This window comes from Opisthocomus hoazin, chromosome 2, assembly GCF_030867145.1.
Source record: "Opisthocomus hoazin isolate bOpiHoa1 chromosome 2, bOpiHoa1.hap1, whole genome shotgun sequence".
NCBI classification, from domain to species: domain Eukaryota; kingdom Metazoa; phylum Chordata; class Aves; order Opisthocomiformes; family Opisthocomidae; genus Opisthocomus; species Opisthocomus hoazin.
The window spans coordinates 95,264,847-95,287,961 of NC_134415.1; the positions used below are offsets into that span (position 1 = coordinate 95,264,847).

The following is a 23,115-nucleotide window of genomic DNA, read 5'->3' on the forward strand; positions in this document are numbered from 1 at the left end:
TTTTATGCTAAAATACATATTTGCCTTTTATAAATGCTAAAGGACTAAAGTTGTGGTGTTATACTGCAACAGAGATACTGTTTAGAGCATTTACAGGTGAATATTACTGCTTGATTTTCTGATTTTAATTACAAAGTAAACAATGTCTCACCAGTTCCGTAGTACATCTCAATGACAGAAGCACAGCAATTGACAGGGATAGTGAAAGTTATCTTTCTTTAATCATTTTTAAAATTATAGTCAATGTGATCAGGATCACATGCACGTGCCAAACATTTTAGACATCCCGTGACTTCATGTTAAGTTAGCTGTTTGCAAGCTTCTGTGGCTAAAGATTATTGGCATTTTTAGTAATGAAACTTCAACATAATAATGAAAGATGATTTTAAAAAAATTTTTCAGGAGGACTCCATGAGTGTGGAACTCCCACTAGGTTACCCCAGCCCAGCAACAGTGGACCAAACAGGAGACATCTTGGTCAATGAATTTACAACTGGAATCACTGTGCTAAGTGGAGAGATCAGTGCCCCTGAAGACTTTAACAATTTTGTTTCATCTGAACCTGTGTTCACTACCAAACCCTCCAGAGAGCCATTTCAGGACAAATCTCCTCCAGACACAGAAGATATCGCTACTGACCACCAAAGTTTCACAGTGCCTTTCAATGCTCTGGGTAGCACTAGCAGTTCTCCAAAACCAGAGGATTCCTATTTGCCTCCTCCAGCAGATGATTCCACTAGCAATGACTTAATCACTGACGGGTACAAGTCTCCAGCAGAGCGGGCTACCACACTGGCAGTTTATACCACGGGGAGCTTCACCCTACCTAATCTCCTGCAAGCCGGAGATGAGAATAGTGAAGCTGAGGAGAAGAAAGAACTGACTGATCTCACAGAACCACCTTTCAAGGAACCTGACCAAGGTAGTCTGTCCGGACAAGGTAAGACACAAAAGATTTTTTCATAAGAGACAGTAGCAGAGATCCAACTGTTATTACATAAACAGTCATGTATATGTACAATAAGCATTCCTTTCAGTTGTGACAGAAATTTTTCTGGACTATCAAGGGTGAAAATCTACATTTCTGATACTCACTTCAGGAAAAATCCTAATGTACCTGACTTCAAGGTTGTCAAAGCAAAAACAAAAACAACAACCAATGCCTAATGATAAGGCACACTTGCTACAGGGCATTACAGTTGGTAAAAGTTCAAAAAGGCAGAGAAAAGAGACGTAAAAAAATATTCTGGTATTTAAAGCATGGAAGGTAAATTACTTTGGGTTCTACAGACAGATCTAGATGATAGCAGCAAGACTATAATGAAATAATTTATTCCAAGCAAAGAGTACCACAGGTCGGAAAAGTTTGCATATCTACAGGTCTGATGAATGAGAAAAACTTCTTAAAATTTCTGGTTTTGATGACTGTTGATTCAGTTTTATCCACACAGTAGGGCTTTTTAGAGGCACCTAGATACATGAGAAAAAACACATAATAAATCAAAAAATATATATACATATATGTGTCAGGGTGGAGAAAAGTCTGTATAATTTGGCTTTTAAAATGAAAAATACATGATAAGCATGTTTCCCAGTTATCAGAAAGTGTTCACCCTGCAGATGAAAAAAGTACAAAGATATTCAGGTTGTCTTTAGGGCACAGGCAAATTAGACTTTCCCCTAGAACAGCAAATGCAACAAGGCTGCTGCGTTCATCATCACCACCAGCAGCTCGGAAAGCTACGCCAGACACTGCGGAGAACTGTGGTGTGGGGGTAACTGGATTGTATGGGGCAGCAGCCTCCACTGGCAAAGCAGCCAAAGCACGGCTCCTGCCATTGCCCTTGATCTGTCCCAGCTCTTGTCTGCTCCCTTTCCTGGTACCCAACCTGGCCTCACCAACTCAGCGTTAGGTTAGTAAACTTTAATTTTGCTTACACTTCTAAGAAGCCTGTGCTAGCTGTGAGATGTAAGAGGTTGCTACAAACACACGGGACGAATTAGTACTTTGATGAATACTCAGATGTGCTTTGTCTCCGATTTCTTACTGACCCTCTCAACAGAAAAGCAGAGGGTAGGTAAGAATTTCACAGGAATCAGCAGAATGCTTTGAAGTCCCCATGTAGCCTATAAGCAATACTAAAATATTTGCAAAGAACGAACAAAAAACAAATTCAGTGGTAGACTTCCCACTAACACAACCACACTCAGTGCTTCTGAATCTCAAAGAATGTCATCCTCAAAGCCTGTATGTTTGCTCCCTGCTTCAGGGAAGATACCTGCTCTCATAAGAGGCTCTACTCTGTCCCTGTTCTGCCAGCTCCCTCCTTGCTCAGCCCTTGGCCTTTCATGTCCCATCCTGCACATCAGAAGCCTCTTGGAGTGAGCATAATGAACCCTCCTCCCTCTTTCAAGATGTTCCTTCTTGACCCAGCATGCCCAGAAACAGCAAGAAGGCACATTCATCCCTGCTGCCTGCCTGCAACCAGGCAAACAGGCTTTGTTTGCATAGCTGATCGAAATACCCCACCGAGTGGTGACAACATCCTGCGCGACGAGCCCACACAGCAGAACTGTGAGAGGGCAGAATGCCCATGTAGTGTACTGTCTGCAGTAATGTTCTTTCTGGATCCAGTGAATCACAAGACTGGCATTTTATAGAATAAATAATGTAAAGGCTGACACTTGGGATCATACACTAACCAGCTCCAGACAGGGAAGAGCATAGCACATTCCATGGTCATGTTGTTGTACCTGGTGGTTCATGTACTGAACAAAACTCCCTGTTCTATAGTCTTGCCTTTATACACCAAGTTCTGAAGTGAGAGAAAAGCAAGTATTTTCTGATTAGCAGAGTGACTTAAAGATCAGAAAACCACTTCTTATAAGAGTCAGTTGTGAAAAGTTCCTGAAAATAAAGTTTATGATAAAAAGTGTTAAACACAACTGTTTTCAAACTCACGCTGAGAAGTCTTTTAGTGCTATTGATAAAAGCACAGGATACTTTCAAATAAGCATACAGCACACCTTTAAATAATATTCATTATAACTGTGGAAATGTGATATATTTGCAGGGGGGGAAAAAAAGTCATATGTATTTTTCATTTTATTCATACGATGAGTTAGGGATTTGGTGTTATAAAAGCCACATAAAACCAGATATCTATTTTGCTGTTTGCTAAATAGCTGAAAAACCTGGCAGCCTAACAGCTCCAAATGACTGAAGAGAAGAAGCAGAGGGTATTTGGCTCACCAAAAATACAGAGCAACTTGCGCTGAAGATATTCGTTCCATTCTTCTTATTCAGATCAAAAATTATAAAGAATTTGTTTATTGCAATTTATTATAGTTACTGCCTGACTGTTTTTCACTGAATGAGAGCAGGGATACAGGAGACGGACGTTTCTCTGGCCCCATGGTTCAACCTTGGTTGATTGTTGCTCAGTGCTAGTGTGGGACCACAGTTCGTTTGGCTTTTGCACAGGCTGTGATAAAATGGGGATGAGATTCTGTGTTTCTAAACGATCCTCAGAGACAATACATTGCATAGTTTAATGAGTTTCAATGTCATCGGGCAAAATATCAGGACCTAGGGAAATTTTAGGAAGGATAACACAAATGGAAACTTCACTGCTTACTAACCCAGATTTCTTCAATAAATTTTTCTCATGTAATTTGAAAGTCAGTAAAAAACTACATAAAGGTTTTTCTTTTTCCTAAACCCATTATTGCTAGTGCCCAAACAATATGGAATTGTTCACTTAAAGAGGTGTGGGTCTTCTGTAAATGCAGCTTTGATCCTGTAAGCACCTGATACTGACCCTTTAAACACCATTGCACATTTGGGTTGCAACCTGTCAATCTGCAAAACAGAATGAACTGTCTAGAGCTGTAAAAAAAAGCTTCCCCAATATAAGGTCCACTATCTTGTTCCTCCTTGTTGAACACAAGCTATGTCTAAACCAAGCACTAGAATGTAAGAATTCCATCATCATCTCTGCAACAGAGTAGAAGGAGAAAAATTACTGTTCCCTATTTAAAAAGAAGGGATGCTGTGTTAGCAACAACTGTAGTTATTATATTTGCATAAAATCTTATAGTACACAAAACATACTGCATGCTTAACAGAAGAGAGATGTTGAAAATTTATTTAATGAGCTCTTAAAAGAGTAAATAGTGTATACTCTTTAAAACTTTTTCTCTTTGTGTAGCTTTTTCTATTCTGGAAGTCCTCTGTACAGCATTCCCTCTACTCTTTGATTTCCCTAGATGTTGTATATTTTGTAGGAACTGATAGACTTTGATCTGGAAATTCAGGACTGAACAACATTTATGGCTGAGGTTTTATTAAAGTCAACAGTGTCCGTGATACTAATTTTTATATGGCAAGCAGAATTCCTCACTAGCAGGTACTGAATTTTTCACATTTTGTGCCTGGCTGCTTTTCATAGTCACGATTCTTAGTAAAAAATTTTGAAAAAACAAACCTTTTAACTGTTGCTGGTATGAAACAGCAGGAACTACTTAGACAGTGCTGTATAAGGTTGGACAGAGGGTTAGGGTTTAAACAGTTTCTGGCTGTTCTACTACATAAATTTCCAGCCATTTCCCCACCCTGCAGTCCAGAAGATTGAGCAAATTTTCTTCATCACATGTTAGAACTTTAAATTCACTCTTCTTTACCATGAAAGGAAGAACTGGCTAGCAGAAATAACATAGTTTGAGATTCTTTTAGGTGTCCTCATCAGCTGTATGTTCCACATAGACTTTATTGCACAGGTTATCACATATGTGTAACTACAAGATGAACATTACTACAGATTCCTGAATACTGAATGTCTACAACCCACACCAACTACTTTAATTGTGGCTAGCTGAGATCACTGAGCAAAGCAATAAAAAAAATTCTTTCACAGCTCCCCGAAAGATAATCAGACTCAGCCTCACACACACAAAACTGCATACAAGATGTAGGAAGAGTGAAAAACAGATGAGGGACAAGGAGTCAAACCATGGAGGATGGGATTTATCAGGCTTGGGCAGACAGTGGGAGGAGTGAGCCAGGAGCACATGTGAAGCTTCTTTCAGATGGTTCTATGCTCATTCTGGACAGTGATGTTGTCCATGGGCAGTGAAGAGCAGGGCAGTGAGGATGACAGCTGTGCTGGTCCAACGGTGATGGCAGTTACTCCACCCCTTGAAGTGGCCCAGAACTACTAAGAAGATGCTAAGCTGTCTTTAAAGTAACCCTAACATTTGCATTCCGAATTCAGTTTTGAGATTTCTCAATAGAATTAAGAGAAAAACCCTGGTACAAATTTCCAGACCTCTTACTGAAAAGTTCTGAAATGCCTGGGTCAGACACTGTGGTTTAAACATTTGGCTACTCAAAAAGGTTTTTCTTTGCTATAGCACCTTCAAAATCTAAGTTATTTTCATTTTGCATTTACAAACTGTGCAAAAATTCTGCTTTTTTCTACTGTCTGAGATGATACCTGCTCAGTGTTCTCAGCATTCCTCTTTCCTCTTCATATATATTTCCCCTCTGGAGGTAACTCACCAATATCTTTTCTGTATGGTTAAATTTCTTCTCCTTCTCTTTGCAGTCTTCCTGTGACTCTATCTAAAAGAGCCATTCAGAAGGAAGCCACTTGCATAATGTATTAGGCAGACTGTTTTTTCAAAAAGACCAAGAAAATTTCAGCATCAAAACAAATGCAAGCAGTTGTATAAACACATAAAGAGTTCAGGAGGTCTGCAACAACAATAATGATACACTTTTACTTCACAGTAAGAAGAATTTTAATTTGTGTTTGTTTTAACTGTAGCTACTAACAAATTATACAGTCCAGGTAAATGGTTATCCCAAAATCCTGACCATCATGGAGGAAGCGATATTTCTGGAGAAGTTATTCCGGAATCATAGGACAAAATAAAGCTAGCAGTAAAATCCTTCAGCTATCCTGCTGTACTACATCTCAGTCTCACCAGCCTGGATCATCCTCAAGCCCTCAAGAAAGACTCTAAGAGTAGAAGACTGTGCAGGTGTATCACAGAGTTTATTTCTGTGGGAAAAAGTCACTGATGAGGTGTAAATTGTGGTCACATCTCTGTATGTGTAACTGATAAGAACCTCATTAATTTCCATAATTGCTCTCATGCTCACACAGCCTTGTTGTGAGTGGTCCCCTTTGATATCTTCCTCCTGCCTAACAGTTAATTCCGTTGTGCTCTCTTCACTTGCTACTATTGCTAAGCAATCTCTAGAAAAACTCCATTTTCTGGATGTTCGGGGATTCTTTCTGCCTCTGCTTCATCCCCAGCTGCCTAAGCACCATCTGTGCTTAGCATAGCCTTCTGCTGGGCATAACCAGCATTGTCATGGAAAAGAAAACCTCATTACTCCTTGCAAGCACCCCTCCGGATATTCCCAGGAATGGAATTCACCCATTCTTTGTGCCAGGAATGCTCACCAGTTTTTTCACGTCGATGGTTATACAAGGTAAGAACTCCTCTGTTTCCTTGCATGTTTTTCTGCATTTCTTGTGGGTTTTTTGACCATAAACTGATATGCTTTTCTCAATATTCTTCCCCATCAGCTCCTCTCTGTGTGCTTTCACTTGTTGCTTGCTGCTTCAGATGTGCAAAGAAAGCTTTCCATGGAGATGCTCCTTCAGCCTGATGCTTGGAGAAGTGAACAGGTAGGTCTAGCTACGTCATTTTCTCAAACAGTAGATATGATATTGATCAGCCCAAAAGTTATCTGTGAATTGAAGATGAAGCTGAATGCAGAAATTTCAGCAGGCCCGTCTTAGGATACATCAGATTAAGAGAAAGTTCATAGCGTGTTCACTGTTATGATAAAATTAGAATTGCATATCCAAAGTATGACAGGTATCCTGAAGAGTCCTAAGGGTATTAAAGTACGTAGTTAGCATATGGGCAAAATTTAATTTTGGAACAGCAGAGACAACCTGAGTAGAACAAAACCTGCACTATGTCTTCAAAACATAACTAAAAATGCTGAAATGAAATAACTAATCCAAGCAAAAAGTTAGGAAAGAAGCAGAGTACTATCTATTTTCCCAGTTCAACACATCAATTATTTAAATTCTTAAGTTATCAAATCACTTCAGTGTAGCTGTATAATGAAAAAACGTAACACCTAATTCTCCACCTGCATAGATAGCAGGAAGACACACCTCAGTGCTCTGCCACTTGTTCACTCCTGCTTTTGACTCTTCAGTCTCTTCCCCAGACACAGGCACACATTGCTATCCTGCTGTTTCCACAGGTGCACACCTACACCAGATGCTCATTTTCTGCACACGCACTTGGGATTTCTCTCTTCCACGGTTGTCACTGTTGCTAGTAAACTGCACTGCAACTGCAGCTGATTCTGATGTACCTCACATGCTCCCTTTTAGGCTCTCAAAGCTGACCACCCTTCAGTACCTCTGTTTTCCAAACACTGTCATTTCTCCTATAATTACCTTTCCCCTGATGATTGTCTTCTTCCGTGTTCTATGCGATTTCACTCCAAACTCATAATCTCCCTCCCTCTAAATCCACTGTAATACTCCTGACTTAAAATCAGCCCACTAGTCAAAACTTCATCTTTTCATTGGTTGCAGGTAACCCTCCAGTGCGAGTGAGGAGTAACAAATGTAATAGAGGCTTTTGTACATTCTAGCCTCCAATCCCATCTTGTATTGAAACCAATCCATGATCAGCTTTCTGCCTATGTGCAGAGACAAGTTTTAAAGCTGAAAAATAACACCTTAGTATCCTGGATAAAATTTTTTAAAAACCTGTGACAAATGAGGTGGTAAAATAAGAAAAATATTTTGAAAGAAGTAATACAGATTTTTAGGCTGAGGGTGTAAGATTACCCTTTGCCATGTAATAAACGAATGAAGCTAATCAAGTTTACACGGCATATAGTCCAGCTGGAAGAAATATCAAGTGGCACTGCTGAGACTAACATGCCCTAAATAATGCATTTCCTTCACTCATTAAAAATCCTTGGTCTTGCTAGAAATGCTGGCTTTGAGAAATAACCTGTTATGATCAAATGGTAGTAAAATTAAGATTTTCTAAAATTATTACAGTCCTCTCTTCAGAGGATTCCAAATCCTTCCAGCGTAAGAAGGTCCATTTGAGCTCAGCCTGGCAGTTATGACAGTAAATTCCTTGTTAGGGGATAACTCATGCCACATGCACCAGACAATTATAGGCAAATTTTAACTTGCATGCCGTGAATCACATCTCTGGATGGAGTTTTATACCTCTATCTACCAGCTACCGAGGGCGCTTGGCCTTCCAACTTTGATTCTCTCAGCCATACCTGAGATGCCTTACATAGATGGCACTGATGCTAATATCAATTTAAGCTGTATGTTCTTCCATTTGAAAAATGCCATAGTAATAAAATCAACAGACAAAAAGACTTAAAAATCTTAAATAGAGGCAAATTTGCAATAATATTTATATTAAATTCAATGAAGTTTGTGTTTGTGAAAACCTAGAATGTGCAAAACTCCTGCCAGTGTAGATCTCATATATTTGCACATTGCAGTTTAAGAAAAAGAAAGAAAAATACAAAAGTTCTGACTTCTGGTTGAAGATAACAGCATTTTTTTTGCTTTCTCAATGCAACTTTATAAAAAAGTATATAGAGGAAAGGACTAAACACAATTTCAGGCAATGATAGCCAGGTGTAAGTTAGAAGGAGGCAGAAGTTTGGCTCTCATTCTGTAGAATGGTCAAATCACTATGTGCGTCAGTAAGAACATGATTAAACCTAGCCTGGATGCAAACTAATTAGTTGCTTGTTCATTTTATTGCATTTACATGCTTTGGTTTCTTTTTCATTGTTCCCCAGTTGGTGGATTTTTTTAATTAAAGTATTGTAGAATACAATACTTGCAGAGTAGTGTTGCCAATAACAGATAACTGAGTCCACAGTTGAAATTTTATATATGGCCAAATATTCCTTTAATAACTGTCTTTATTGCCATGCAATTTGGAATGATTGGCTTTTGAGCAAAGTGGGAGGAGGGTATTGTTGGCATAGCAAAACTTGTCAGGGGTTGACTGAGAAAACAAGAAGTATTGTTCACGAATGACGTCTTCCTACCTGAGGATTTCAATGCGTAAGTAGTATCTTTCAATAAAACTTGCCATTGTTTTTGATTTATTTTTCTAGTGATCAGGAGGAATGAGGTTGGAAAAATACTACAGCAGTAATACATTTTTGTCCTTTTCCCTAAATTTATACATGGCCTAGAGCAGTGGCTGAAGACCTCGCTAAACTTGTCTTAGATCATTAAGAGAAGTTCCATTCTCGTCCCTGTTAAATGTCTTATTCCTCATTTCAGAATTGGGCATTAACTGCAACTCCAAAGTGAAAGAATACAAATCAAAATTATGCTGAACAGTTCTTGAAGAACTTCAGAATATGCCTACATGATACTGCAAAGCTCCAAAACAAAACAAAAAAGCAGTGTGTCTTGAGGAGAATGCATGCCTGAAAGCATCAGGACAGACAACTTTGCTGGCAATACACGGCAGGGCAGAAAAGAATACACTCAGCATTGGGTGCAATTACAATAAAAGATTCTTCCTCCTTTGTTGGGAAGGGCTAATGAAAAAGTATCAGTTTCTCTTTGTCCAGGTACACCTATTACACCTATTTAAATCCAGTTTTCTCCGCTTTTATTGACAATTTCTCTTAAAATTATTGTAAGATTAGTACTAGTTATAGCTAGTATTTATTTCATACAGAGTAGTATACAGACAGCTAACTAGATATTTTTTTCCTTGTTTTAGTTTCCCGTTATATCTGTAAGTTCTATGATCAGTGACTCTTTGTTACAGTAACAAATAATGTTTCATCTTTGTATTATCAGCGCTACCCAACAACAGTTAAGAAAAGTTAAATGCAATCAATATGTACCTTAATCCAAACATTTTACATGAGAACAATACAAGATATTAATTTAAACGCAATTTTTTGAGAAACTAGCATATGTCTTAAGACTTCTGCACCCTGGTGTTATACGAGGGTCTCTTAGGGAATTTCAAAGCAAACGTACAGCTAAAGGCTGCATGGATCCATTTTACCATACTGTGTAGTTATTGCTGGTTTTAACAGCTGCTGCCTGCTCCCTAACGACTGTGCTCTGGCTGTTATGATTCAGAATCCAGCCATGATAGATGGATTTAACAAGCCAAGTCAGCGCTAAGGCATCTGGTCCAAAGTCATTATCAATACCACTAAAACTGAAATGTATTCTTACAATGCAACATAGTGTAAAACCAGCAGGATCTTCCCAGTTAAATATTGCCTTCCATCTCTCTCACAGAGTCGCTTGTTCCATTTCAAAACTATGAGAAAAATCAAATTAGCTACATCCAGGGCACAACAGTTTTGAAGAGTAAAATACTCCTCATTCTGTGACTTTCATTCCATTAGGTCCATGATTTTCACATGCAAGTGACTATGCAATATGACAAAAAAAACACTCAGTGTTTTCTTTTTTCTTGGCCAGTCTTAAAGTGCTTATCTGATGACAAGATTTTAATAGAGTCATGGTTTTTAACTTTCTAATTTCATGTTTGTCTTTTCTGCTTTTAGGTCCTTGGGCCAACACATTACTTGAACACATATTGTGTGACTTCTGTTTTGTATTTACCATTGTGCAAACTAATAAACTTCAATATAACAAACCTGTCTGATGGTCCCATCATCTCCAAACAAATGTTGGTTTTTTTCCTATCACACAGTTGAGAAAAACAGAGAAAGTGGGTAGGGATTTGGAGGGTAATATCAATTCTGAAGGATAGGTATTGTAACCTGTCAGATTTTGTATCTAATAATTCTAAAGTAAAATAAATAAAAAATAGTATTCCAGGTTCCAGATCCTCCATTTGGGGAGCTCCAAAATTGTTACAGTGTCATGCAGGAGCATTTTTAAATTTAGATGGATGCTTCTTTATGTTTCCAGGTGTTTGTAAAGCTTTAGGTTATTTTCACACAGACTTTGTTATTTTAAACTCATGAAACACAAGTTTTTCAAATTTAATTGTAGACCCATAAACAGAGAGCATAAGGGAGTAAGAATTCTCCTGAAGCTATGGTTTAAAGCGAGATCTTTCTTATTCAGCTTTGATTTTATTCCTTCATAGAAGCGTATTCATATTTGCAAAGTCACTGCTTCTCAGTTTTGCTTCTCTGTTTACTCCATTGTCAAGTCCAGACTTCTCAGTTTAGCATGGTATCTTACTTGTTTAAGATGTATTTTAATATGATTTTACTATGGTAGTAAATAGTGCAAAACTTCAATACAAAATAGCTTACAATAAATAATACAGCAGCCTCTAGCATTTTTAACTTGTTTTCATTGTAAATGTACTTACTAATTTTCCTACTTCACAAGAGTGTTCTAGTCTCAGTTGAATCACAGCTTTATGGGCAGTCACACTGTTCTGAGCTGCATCATTCTGCTTCCCTCAGGCAGAACTTGCTGCACCAAGGGAAAAGTTGCAGGGAGTAAAAGTAGTCAGGGCTTGGCTTTGTTCTTCATGCTTTACTCTAAATCTTTATGCATCTTTGAGGAATAAGTGAAGAATTCTTTGCTTTTTATTTCTTCAGTCATTGCAGAACTATATACAACTACTGACTTCCAAAAAAAGGAATGGTAGTAAAGATCCCATAGTGAGACGCGGGTGACATCATAACTCTGTTTGGGAGCAAACATCCCAAGTCAAACACAGTCTGCTGCCCTGGTCAAATTACTCAGATAAGCACGCAAGTCGGTCAATGAGGGTTGTCCAGTTGTTACTGAATAGAAGGTTGGCCTTGATGTCAGTGTGGGGAGTCCAGCTAAAGCATCACCCTTGGAAGATTCTTTCATAACAAACATACAAAATATTAATAAGTTATCATTGCTCAACACCCTGAATTCTGCAGTGGTTTAGCTCTTCAGGTCTTGATTTTGCAGATTTTCAGAATGTAAGGTAGAATGCAATTGTTCTGAGAATAATGAGAGATGACTATCATTATTTTATCAGTATTTTATTGGGGTGCATAATACTCCACTTGTATGTCAGAATGACACTTCTTTGTGTCTTCGATGGTAAGAACATGACAAAGCACAGCTGCAAGGTACAAAAAGTTTCAGAATACACTGACAGCTTCTTACACAAGTTACACAGAGCACTGCGTGGTACTGGGGGCAGAGCTGCAGGTTTCAGGCTGCGCTGTGAAAAATTAGACTACTCATAAAGTTTCTGTCACACTACTGCAGCGGAAAAGTCAAGAGACAGAAGAATTTCTGGGACTGGAGATGGTGAAGCGATGGAGTTTGCTCCCAGTGAACTGAGGTTAACACAAGTCAGTGGAGAAGTTTGGTTGTTTACACTGAACACTGGACCTGGCTTCTGGAGAGTTCACATAGACAGACAGAATGACAGCCATAGGCTGTTCTGGATCTTCTGGCTTGGCCTTACAGTTAAAAAGACAAACTTAGTAATTATGCGCTGCAAGACATTTGTTGTGACACTTTAGGTTAATGATCCTCTTCCCTTCATTCTCTTAATCCTCATCTTACTTGTCCTCTAGTTAAAAATGAAAGACCTCAAACACAAATTTGGCACTTTATCTATTTGTCTGTACACAACAGTCCTGCATTCAGGGATTTTTTGGCATTTCAGGCACCAACAAAATATGTAAATTTGAATCCGGCTACTTGCTGTACCAGTCCATCTGGTGTTTCTATCAGCAGAGCTGCCCACAAGGAGATTCTTATCCTGCGTTATGGACCAGTCTCTTAATTGCATAGTTTTTCCTTTGTATTTTCTTCAGCCTGCACATACACAAGTACATACATATACATTGTAATACTGTAACTTTGCTATACAGAACAGTATCTGTCAGCAGACTTGGAAAATTTGTCTATTGCCAGTAGGAAATGTCAGTGCTTATTAAACTCATGAATGAAATGAAATGCCAGGCCCTCTTAATGTATAACCTTCTGGGCCTGCTTATTAATGCAAACTCACTAGAAAAATTTCCCATGACAATTTGACATTTTCCAAACAATAATTCCTTATTCATGGTCAATTAGGAGGGTTTTCCTCACTTAAAAAAAATGTAGGAGGACAAACTAATTACACAGATACCTAAAACAAAGCTGTTCAAATGGCAGCTGATTATTTCTGATGAATCAAACCTATGTATTTTACTCCCTCATTTGGGATTAAATGCCTGCATGCAGCACTCTTTTTACAAAGATTTAATATCGCAGTGCACCCAGGAGATCGCCTCTTAAATTAGTGTTTACACATCTTTGCCAACAGCAGTTTAATTTTGGATGCAAATCTCTGCTCAGCACAAGATTGTCGCACCTTGTCCAGGTAACACAAAAAAAATCTGGAGAGTTCGGTGAACATCTTTTTGTGGACGGATAAGTGGTGGCTGAGAGAGTTTTTTATCGCTGGCCGCCATTTTAACTCCATGTCATTGTTTAACCCTCAGTATGGTTGCTCTGCAGGTATATTAGAGTTCAGCATCTTATTACATGCTCTCTGTGAGTTCCCTACACCTGAATGATAGCTTTGTAGACCAAACTGTACACTGAAATGATGTATGCTGAGACGAAGAATGGCTAAATCTTCAGTGTTTGTGCTTGTAGAGGTTTCATAAAATAATTGCCTGTGTTTTTTCTGTCCTTTTGCTCTAAAAATCTCATCTACAAGGCAAACTGGATGAAGTATTACAAATAGTTGCTTTACAATGAAGAAGTTTAAGTGTATTTGGTATTCCTTTTCAAACTAATATATATATGTGCATATATATCAAACCATTATTTTAAATGCAACGAGGATATTTTTGGATTCCAAAAGTCTAGGTCTTCTTTGTTTCATCCACAGTTTTGAACTCCTTGGGATTCATTTTATCACTTGCTCATGCAGACAGTGGAAAAGCTTGGCAAAACCAGTTGCAAACCATTTTACTGCTGATTTCCACACGCCACTTGTGCGGGCATGTCTTGTAGCAGTAACGCGACACGTGTTGGACAAAGTGCACCCAGCAGAAGGGGTCAGTAGCCCCTGGGATCGAGACCGGGGCTGGGCTTTGCTCAGCAGCCTGTTCGGCGAGCCCCGTTCCGTTCCATCGTGAGGGCCTAACACCACCTCCGCGGTCAGTCGCTGTCTGTCTCAGCTGGAGAGACAGCGACTGATGAGAATCGGCAGCTTATGAAAACAGGTGATACGCGCACAGAGATCATCTTGGTATGCCCTCAAGGCCTTTTAAGTTACTTTACTTCCAATAAGAGGATGCCAGGAGACCTTTATAGTCTGTGTACAGACTATATATATATACACATAGCTATATGCCAAATGTGTAATATATGCATGGTTACTCTGCTTCAAACTTGCTGTAATTCCAAAGCCATTTCAGCATTTCTTTCTCCTGTAGTTACCTCTTTCTGAAATATAATCTGCCTAACAAACACCATCATGATTATATACTTGGTTGTCTGTTGTCATGCTGAGCGAAGGTTGCTCTGTGGAGCTGCAGGTTCATCCCATCAGTAGATCATCCTGCATTAATGCCTCAAGCGCTAATGCTAAGAAATCTGTTCTGACTTCCCCTAACTAATAAGTGACTCTCACTCCTCATCAGCGTAACAAGTAACAGCAAGAGCTTTGTAAACAGAGAACATCATTAGGCTTTGTTTTTCTAATCTGTCCGTATCCTTGATTACACAAGAAACATGAGGACATGACAAGGGAAAAGCATCTCAGGTTCTCAATGAGCATTAGGGCATCAAGCTGTGGTGCGGCGTCGGGTGTCACACGCAGCATGCGCAGCCCCAGTTCCATACCGCCCTTTGCTCTTCTCTTTTGGCTACTCTCCAGGACTGTAGAGACTAGGATGGTAGCCCTGGCTTTCTACTGTCAGCAGTGCAAATTACACATCACAGCAAATGACAGGGGACTGCACGAGTGTGCTGGTTTAAACTGGAATTTGCCACACCCACTTGTGGTCCTGCTGTGCTTCCAGATCACTGCAATCTGGCCTTGCAGTAAAGGAGGATCCACCACGTGGTCCTTTTCTGCATTCCAGCCAACGCAGATGGCTCCTATTAGCAGTGAGCTTCACAGTCTCTTCAAGAATCACCAGTACTCTAAGCTCATGAAGTGTTCACACACGCAGATGAAGGCAACAAGACTAACTATAAAAATCTGCCTTGTCCAATATGGGAAAGGGATACTAAATATTGACAGAGATCAGTGATCTTCAATAAATTAGCATCAGCCAGCTAGTGTTAAGGGCAAAATAGGCATGCCACTGCTCTGCAGTTGCCTCCACTAAAACCCTGTCTCTGAAAAACCTCGGCAGCACCCAGCTGCTACTGATTTGCTCCAATGTCCCAAAGTATGGCAAAACGTTTGCCCCTCAGCAGCAGCTGCCCAGGGCAGTTTGGGAACTGTTTGGAAGAAGCAGCTTTGGTGACTGCTCTGCTTTCAGCTGCAAGAAAACGTGGAAATCCTGCAAGAACATGGAAAAGTAGTTACATGGTCTTCTAAAGAGCGGGAGTGTCTTGCAAGGCAGTTGCCTTACAAACTTGCAATATCGTGTGCATCCAGAAAGCAGCAGATGTGCAAGGTGTCCTTTCCCTGATTACCCCTGTCAGAGTAGTCCGCATCGCCTTGTTTCTAGAATGCTTTTCCATGTGTGAACACACGCTGCTGCAGTAATAAACCCTGCTCTGGCAAGAAATTGCTCAATCTGCCTCAGCAGCCTGGTGAAATACAATGTTAGCACCTGTTACTCAATACCTGTTAAAAACGGCCTTAAAATACATTGTGCTTTCAGACAGGTTTATTTGTAATGGAATAACATTGGCACTTGTTACTGAGGCAGTGACTGCAGAAATAGAAGCAGATGCAGAAACGGTCCTTCCAGGCTACTTTATCTGAGGAGTTCTGCTTCAGACTATCCAGGCTGCTTGGAAATTGTCTCTAGAAGTGCACTTCCCCACAGAACAGACAGAAAACCCCTGGTTCTTCCCTTAGCCAAGGCACGCAAAACACTGGTAACAAATGGAAAAGCTTAGAACTGACAGTGTGAGGAGGAACCCTCCAGTAACACCATTTTACTGGTAATCCAGAGTAAAACTCACTGACCCTTCACCAGAGCCAGAACCACACTGCCCTGCTGGCAGGGTCCAACCACGACACAATGGAAAGTGTTTCCCCTTTTCAGAAAACTTTAACAGTAGTACTTGAGCACCTCAGAGAAACCAGTGAACCTCAACAATCCTACAAGGAGCTGAAGAGATTGGTTTAGATAACCAGCCATGCAAGGGGAAAATCAGGCATCTTACACAAATTCAGTGTGTGTGTTCTGAAGTCAGCAGACAGATACAGGCACTTCAAAAGGTCCAGCATGTTTGGATGGTTTTCTTCATGTGAGATAAATGTCTGTCTTGACTACAAAGGGAACAAAGATGATCGATGTAGAGGATGCATCTCATTTTTAAATGCCTTCAAGTGACATCAATACCACACAAAGGCTTGTACTCAAGACTCCCGAGGAGTTAGAAGAGGAACCAAAAAGTAAATCTAGCTATCTCACAGCCTAATCCAAGAGTTTAACCACTGGTCTGTCTATTACGTGTTTGACAATTTATTACTATTCATAAAATCATAGAATAGTTTGGGTTGGAAGCGACCTTTAAAAGTCATCCATTCCAACCCCTTTGCAGTGAGCAGGGACATCTTCAACTAGACCAGGTTGCTCAGAGCCCCGTCCAACCTGACCTTGAAAGTTTCCAGGGATGGGGCATCTGCCACCTCTCTGGGCAACCTGTGCCAGTGTTTCACCACCCTCACTGTAAAAAAAATTGCTTCCTTATATCTAGTCTAAATCTACCCTCTTCTAGTTTAAAGCTGTTACCCCTTGTCCTACTGCAACAGGCCCTGCTAAAAAGTTTGCCCCCATCTTTCTTATAAGCCCCCTTTAGGTACTGGAAGGCTGCTATAAGGTCTCCCCACAGCCTTCTCTTCTCCAGGCTCAACAGCCCCATCTCTCTCAGCCTTTCCTCATTGGAGAGGTGCTCCAGCCCTCTGATCACTTTTATGGCCCTCCTCTGGACCTGCTCCAACAGCTCCATGTCTTTCCTGTGCTGGGGGCTCCAGAGCTGGATGCAGGACTCCAGGTGGGATCTCACCAGAGCAGAGTAGAGGGGCAGAATCCCCTCCCTCGACCTGCTGGCCATGCTGCTTTTGATGCAGCCCAGGGTACAGTTTGCCCTCTGGGCTGCAAGTGCACACTGACAGCTTATTTCCAGCCCTTCATCCACCAGTACCCCCAAGTCCCTCTCAGCAGGGCTGCTCTCCATGCCTTCATCCCCCAGCCTGTATTGATAGAGGGGGCTGCCCTGACCCGGGTGCAGGACCTTGCACTTGGTCTCATTAAACCTCGTGATGTTCACACAGGCCCACTTCTTGAGCTTGTTCAGGTCCCTCTGGATAGCAAAGTATCTACTGATACTATTTATTGTTCACATATATTAATTTTATATACATATAATACTATTTATTATTTTATATCAACCTAGTTTATTAGTGTTTTATTTATCTTTTTAAACTACTGTCACTGAATCACCATACATATACTGCAACATACATAATGAAACAAACAGCAAAGGGGAAAATAATATATATGTCGCAGCTCTTCACACAAGTTTACGCAAAGTGGTAACCAGATGGGAGAAAATTCTTTCCAAGCATCTAATTCTAGTAAAATCACATACTTTGTCTTAGAGTAATTCTTTGCTGTTTTGAGAAGTGTGGTCAGCTTAGCAGAATGGGGTTAAATACAGGTATACAGAAAATAATCCACATTAGAGCAAGGCATTATACCTGCAGGGAGGAAGCAAAGAACTAGCACGCTCTGTTAAAGTAAGAGTGTCCAGCAAATAGACAGCTACCTCGTATTAAGATTTTCTTTGCTGAAAATGTTCATTTGTTCCTAAAACCAGCAATACAGCAAGCAGAAAATTGGACCTTCTTCATTTAGAAGCAAGGAAATGAAAAGGGTTTAGTAGGCATGGTGGCGTTGGGTTGACATCTGGGCTTGATGATCTTCAAGGTCTTTTCCAACCTTAATGATTCTATGATTGTGCGACAAAGAGCATCCACGGGCAACTCCTATGCCACGGACAGGGTAGTTGCCACCTCCTTCACTCAGGGTTATTCCTGATGCAAAAGTTTGCTCTCCCTTAGTGCTTTCACTGGGCACTGGGAGGAAATTAATGCACAGGGAATGGAAGAGTTCATCAGCTGGAGAAAAAACTTCTATCAGCTGATAAGTGAGTTTGCCTGCAGGTGGCTGCTAAAAGCCTCTCGTGAAGAGCCCACATATGTATATCTCTAGAAAAGGACAAAGTTGTCAGTTTGGGTAGGTGTCTGTCGCTTGGAGGCCATCGTTTTCTGTGAAAGTCATTGTGGCCAGGTAGCCGCAGGCCACAGTCAGAGTCTCATTCACCATGCTTTAGATTTGCATTTCAGCTGCAGCCAGCACACATCCTAGATCCACAACAAGCCCCGATGGGAACCTCTTAAAGTTCAGCATCTGGCTCAAATGGCTGCTTCAGGCGCAGCAGATGATTTCTTAAGGTTTGAATTTGTTTTCACTGGGGCTGCTGTCTTTCAGGTAAATCGACACAGTTCACATCTGAAGAGGCTGTACTGTTTCTCTTAACCACATTTTGTGACTACTGGCAAATACTAGCTTTAAGCTCTCACAGAGCGCATCAGAATGACTCCAGCATGCAACTGATCTGAGGAGACAGCTCAAAGCTGCGATCTGCTCTTTCAGTCAATACAAACTGACTGTGTGATTATGTACCTTCAAAACAAGAATGTGCTTTGGAATGGCTCAGGAAATATTTACCCAGTGTAAACATTATTTAAATACAGCACCCACAGAAATCTCATCACTCAAAGATGAGGATGAGGTGTTTTGTTCCAATAGTCCTCCCCTGGTGATCTAAACAATATGTCTAGATAGTGTTAAAGCTTGTTTTTAACAATGCTTCAGTGGAAATACAATACGCTTGCTGTTTACATGCTTGACGTTTGCTATGCTTGCTTTTCAAAATAGCTATTTATTTTTCCTTTGTTTTTCTGCAGCAGTTAAGATCATGGATGAACCAGAATCATCAGGCGATGACGTTTTAGCTACACTCAGCACTTACGAAACGTTGCCTTTCTTTATTGGTTCGAGTGATCTCTCTACCACGCAGCCTGGAGAGGTGATTACAGACGTGCTACCATCAGACCAAACGGCACCACCGCCTGCAGCAGCCAGCCCACCCTACAGCCACTCCGAGGTCACTGAACAGTCCCTGGAAGCACCAGACCCCGGGGTGCCCACACCTGAGAGCCTTCCTCCCGACGGCACCGGGACAGGGGTGCAGGATATTGCTGCCGAGTCAGATCATGCCGATGCGACGAGCACAGCGGCACTGGATGAAGTGGAGCGTGGTAGCGGTTATATCCCCGTGCGAACAACCGAGCCTGCAGAAGCCACCCCAGCTCCTACGCTGAAGTACGTAACCACCAGCTCCATGACAACCACAGCCAAAGGCAAAGAGCTGGTGGTTTTCTTCAGCCTGAGGGTAACCAACATGCACTTCTCCGATGACCTCTTCAACAGGAGTTCGCCAGAATACAAAGCACTAGAACAACAGTTCGTGCAATTGGTAGGTGAAAATCGACTTGAACAACACGTGTAACAGTCAGGCAGAGTGTGAAGTAACGCACTGAGGGGCACAGAATTCTAACAATATCAGACCCTACTACAACTCGGTCTGATAAGCTGCATTTTTAAAGGACAGGTAAGCCTGGGATGCTCTCAGGGTATGAAGAAAGAGTTTATGAAGGTAGCGCTGAAAGTTTTCACTTGTTCAAGGGACTCCAGATCTATGGCATGTAATTTATTTGGTTTTTGCTTAGATTCATGTCAACAGTATAGCAGTGCTGATTACATCTTAAGGTGTGTGTCCACATGGTGGATTTAAAAATAGGCCTTTTAAAATAGACCATAGCTTAGCAGAGGGAATATGATTAGGTCTGGATTTGCTCTATGGGTACAATAGGGCAGCAGGTCAGCTCAGTAACGTACCTGTTATGCTACCCCCTAACCTGCCTGGATTGAATGTTTGAAAATAATTAAAGCTGGCTCCAGCTGAATAAACTCCCCAACTGCTGTGCATTTCATTACAAGGGAAATTGCTGCCCATCCATCAATACATTACTGAGAAAGATGCAGAAGTCTGGTAGAAATTAGTGCTAAACAGAAAATTGAATTTGTTGATGGAGCTTTAACAATTGCATTAAATTCAGAGAAATAAGTGTGCAATTAGTGTATTTGATAGTGAAAAGTGACTAGAAGTGAAATTAATGGCAGGCAGACATTGACAGTAAGTTAAAATAAAGGCAACTTTCTGTTTTTCAGCTACTTCCATACCTTCAGTCCAACCTCACAGGTTTTAAGCACCTAGAAATACTTAACTTCAGAAATGGAAGTGTGATTGTGAACAGCAAAATGAAATTTGCCAGGACAGTGCCATACAATATCACGGAAGCAGTACACTGTGTTTTGGAAGATTTCTGTGATGCTGCAGCCCAGCACCTCAATTTGGAGATTGACAGCTATTCCCTGGATATTGAGCCAGGTAAGACTGCGTGAATAACTTATGCGCGAAACCACAGCCAAGCAGATAATCTTTTCCAGACTGTTACAGCTTCAGAAGGATTACAGTTTTGGAAATAATGATATTAGCAATAGCCTCCCAGTGATCAGGAGCAAGAAGAAAAACAAAGATATCGCAAACTGAACTCTCTGTAGACATATTTTCATACTACAATGAAATGCTGGGTGGAGCTGTTGGTCCATGCATGTACATCAATAGCTTTCCAGAGCCAGGGCTCTCTAGAATACGGGCTGGGCGAAGACAGGTATAAAAAATGCTCGAGTGCAGTTCACTCAGGTTGCAGGAATGACTTAAACTAACTTTGTCTCTAAGCATGTAAACACAATTTCTGATGACTTTTGTAATATTGTAAGCAAACCACAGTTTTGGGTATAATTAAATCTATTTTTAAAGGACTACAGAGTTCAAAACAGAAGGAGATAATTTTTAGGAAATGTAATTCCAGCATCCCTCCTGATGTAATAAATTTCAAATACCTCTGTAAAGCTGTAGTCTTTGTTAAACAGTAGAAAGTCAGTAACTGCATATCTGGACACCACCGTAATGTTGGAAGGTCCATGGAGAAGAGAGATACCAATGCCTTCCTGTGCAGATGCCTTTAGCAGTTTCAGTTGCACTGTTTTTTTACGTACAGATCTGACAATTGCAGAACAAAAATCCATTTGCAATTCATGCAGGAAGTTTCTAATCTGTTTTCATTTCACCTGTCTCCTTGTGGCCACTGAGAGCATAAGCAGTGTGTGGTACAGAAGTTAACGAAATCACAGTATTCAAACTTTCAAATACTGCCATGATAAACCGATGTTTTGCTGAACAAAATGAATTCTCTAGAAAGAGTGATCTTTGGGCTACCACATGTTTTCTGCTTTGGTAGTAAACTTTCATTACATAAAAATTAAAATGAGAAAGTCACTAAAATGGAAATACAAAAATATAAAAATTTTTCATCTTCATCCATATTAGCTGCTTTACTGATGTGGTGTTTCAACATTAATTCATTGTGACATCGTTTCCTGGAGTTTGCTGAGAGCACTGTTCTTTCAAGGCTTATGAGCAGTAGTAAAGTGCCAAAATAGAAGAAATTACGTTTAGAAAGACTATATATTCCCGTACAGGTGTTTCAAAGCCCTAATGCCTTTTCACTTCAGAAAACAAACAAACAAACAAAACAAAACAAATCCCCGACCTGTTCAGTAAATTGCCATATTTTAAGCAAATTCCTATTTGTTGTGAAAGGAAGAGCCATCCAGTGGCAAGAATGCTATACCACACTGAAACACGGGTGGGAACCGACAGTCCGAAAGACGTACCAAGGCTCGGCAGCTGCAAAGGGCTGACTGCGTTGGTCATAAAAAATACCTTTTTTTTTTTTTTTTTTTTTTAATCTAAAAGTGAAAACAGAAGAGATGACAAAGTATGGCAGGTACGTAGCCCAGCACTTGGTCAAGGAAAATGAAACATTACCACAAAAAAATGACCCTCTAACGCAGCAAAATGCTCATGCTGAACTCCACTTGTCAAACAGAAATGTGCTGAGACCTTTTAGCTTCTGAAAACTGCAGGGCTGTAGCACCCAGCCCCGGGTAATGCTCAGACGGCGCCTGTCTCCCCTTACTAGCAGTACCGACCTTTACTCTCAGCACTATAAAGGTAAACTGCGACCACCAAACCTGGGGACAGGCAGTTAGGCAGCTGTTGCCATTGTAATCAACTACTCTATCATACAACTCTTTTATTAACAATTTTTCCTTGGGAAGTGTTCTGGTTTTGCTGGGAGTGCAATTCTGTGTGGGATAAGAAAAGAATCTTCAAGAACTAATAGCCCTTTGGATTTGATGTTTTTGTTTCATTAGAGGCTAAACTTTGTAATTCCTGATCAGTAATATCAACGACCAGGGCAAAGTACTTGGAAGTTCTGGGGTTTTCTTTTGTTTTGGGTTTTTGATTTTTTTTACATGTAAGCAAGAGTTTGTCTGACAATAAAGTTACCTTGTAATTTATTGTATTATTTTTCTGCCCAGTTGTTAGAGTTTACATGTACATACATTTACAGTCCAGGAGTAAAGTAGATCCAAAATTACCATGCATATTGCATAAAGCAAAGGGAAATCGAGCATGTTAAAACTCACTAGTCTTAAATTCCCAAAAAAGGAACTAGCCATGGAATTATAGAGGGGTTAAGAGTGAACAGCTCTGATGGATTAATTTCTACGAGTTACGCATACCCAACGTGTGTCTGAGATTTCCAGTACTACCATAAAAAATATGATGCTCATTTTTCATTGAAATTAGTGTTACGGAGCATCTAGGGCCATGA

General features: G+C 40.4%; 1 protein-coding gene across 1 annotated transcript in view; it reads left to right on the forward strand.

The window, feature by feature from the left end:
- IMPG1 (interphotoreceptor matrix proteoglycan 1) overlaps positions 1 to 23,115 on the forward strand; it is a 60,752-nt gene that overhangs the window by 33,376 nt on the left and 4,261 nt on the right. Inside the window, exons 12-15 of the mRNA XM_075410575.1 lie at positions 403 to 623; positions 723 to 940; positions 19,213 to 19,784; positions 20,540 to 20,759. Of these exons, the coding sequence (XP_075266690.1) occupies positions 403 to 623; positions 723 to 940; positions 19,213 to 19,784; positions 20,540 to 20,759 (1,231 nt within the window). The remainder of the gene's footprint in view (positions 1 to 402; positions 624 to 722; positions 941 to 19,212; positions 19,785 to 20,539; positions 20,760 to 23,115) is intronic.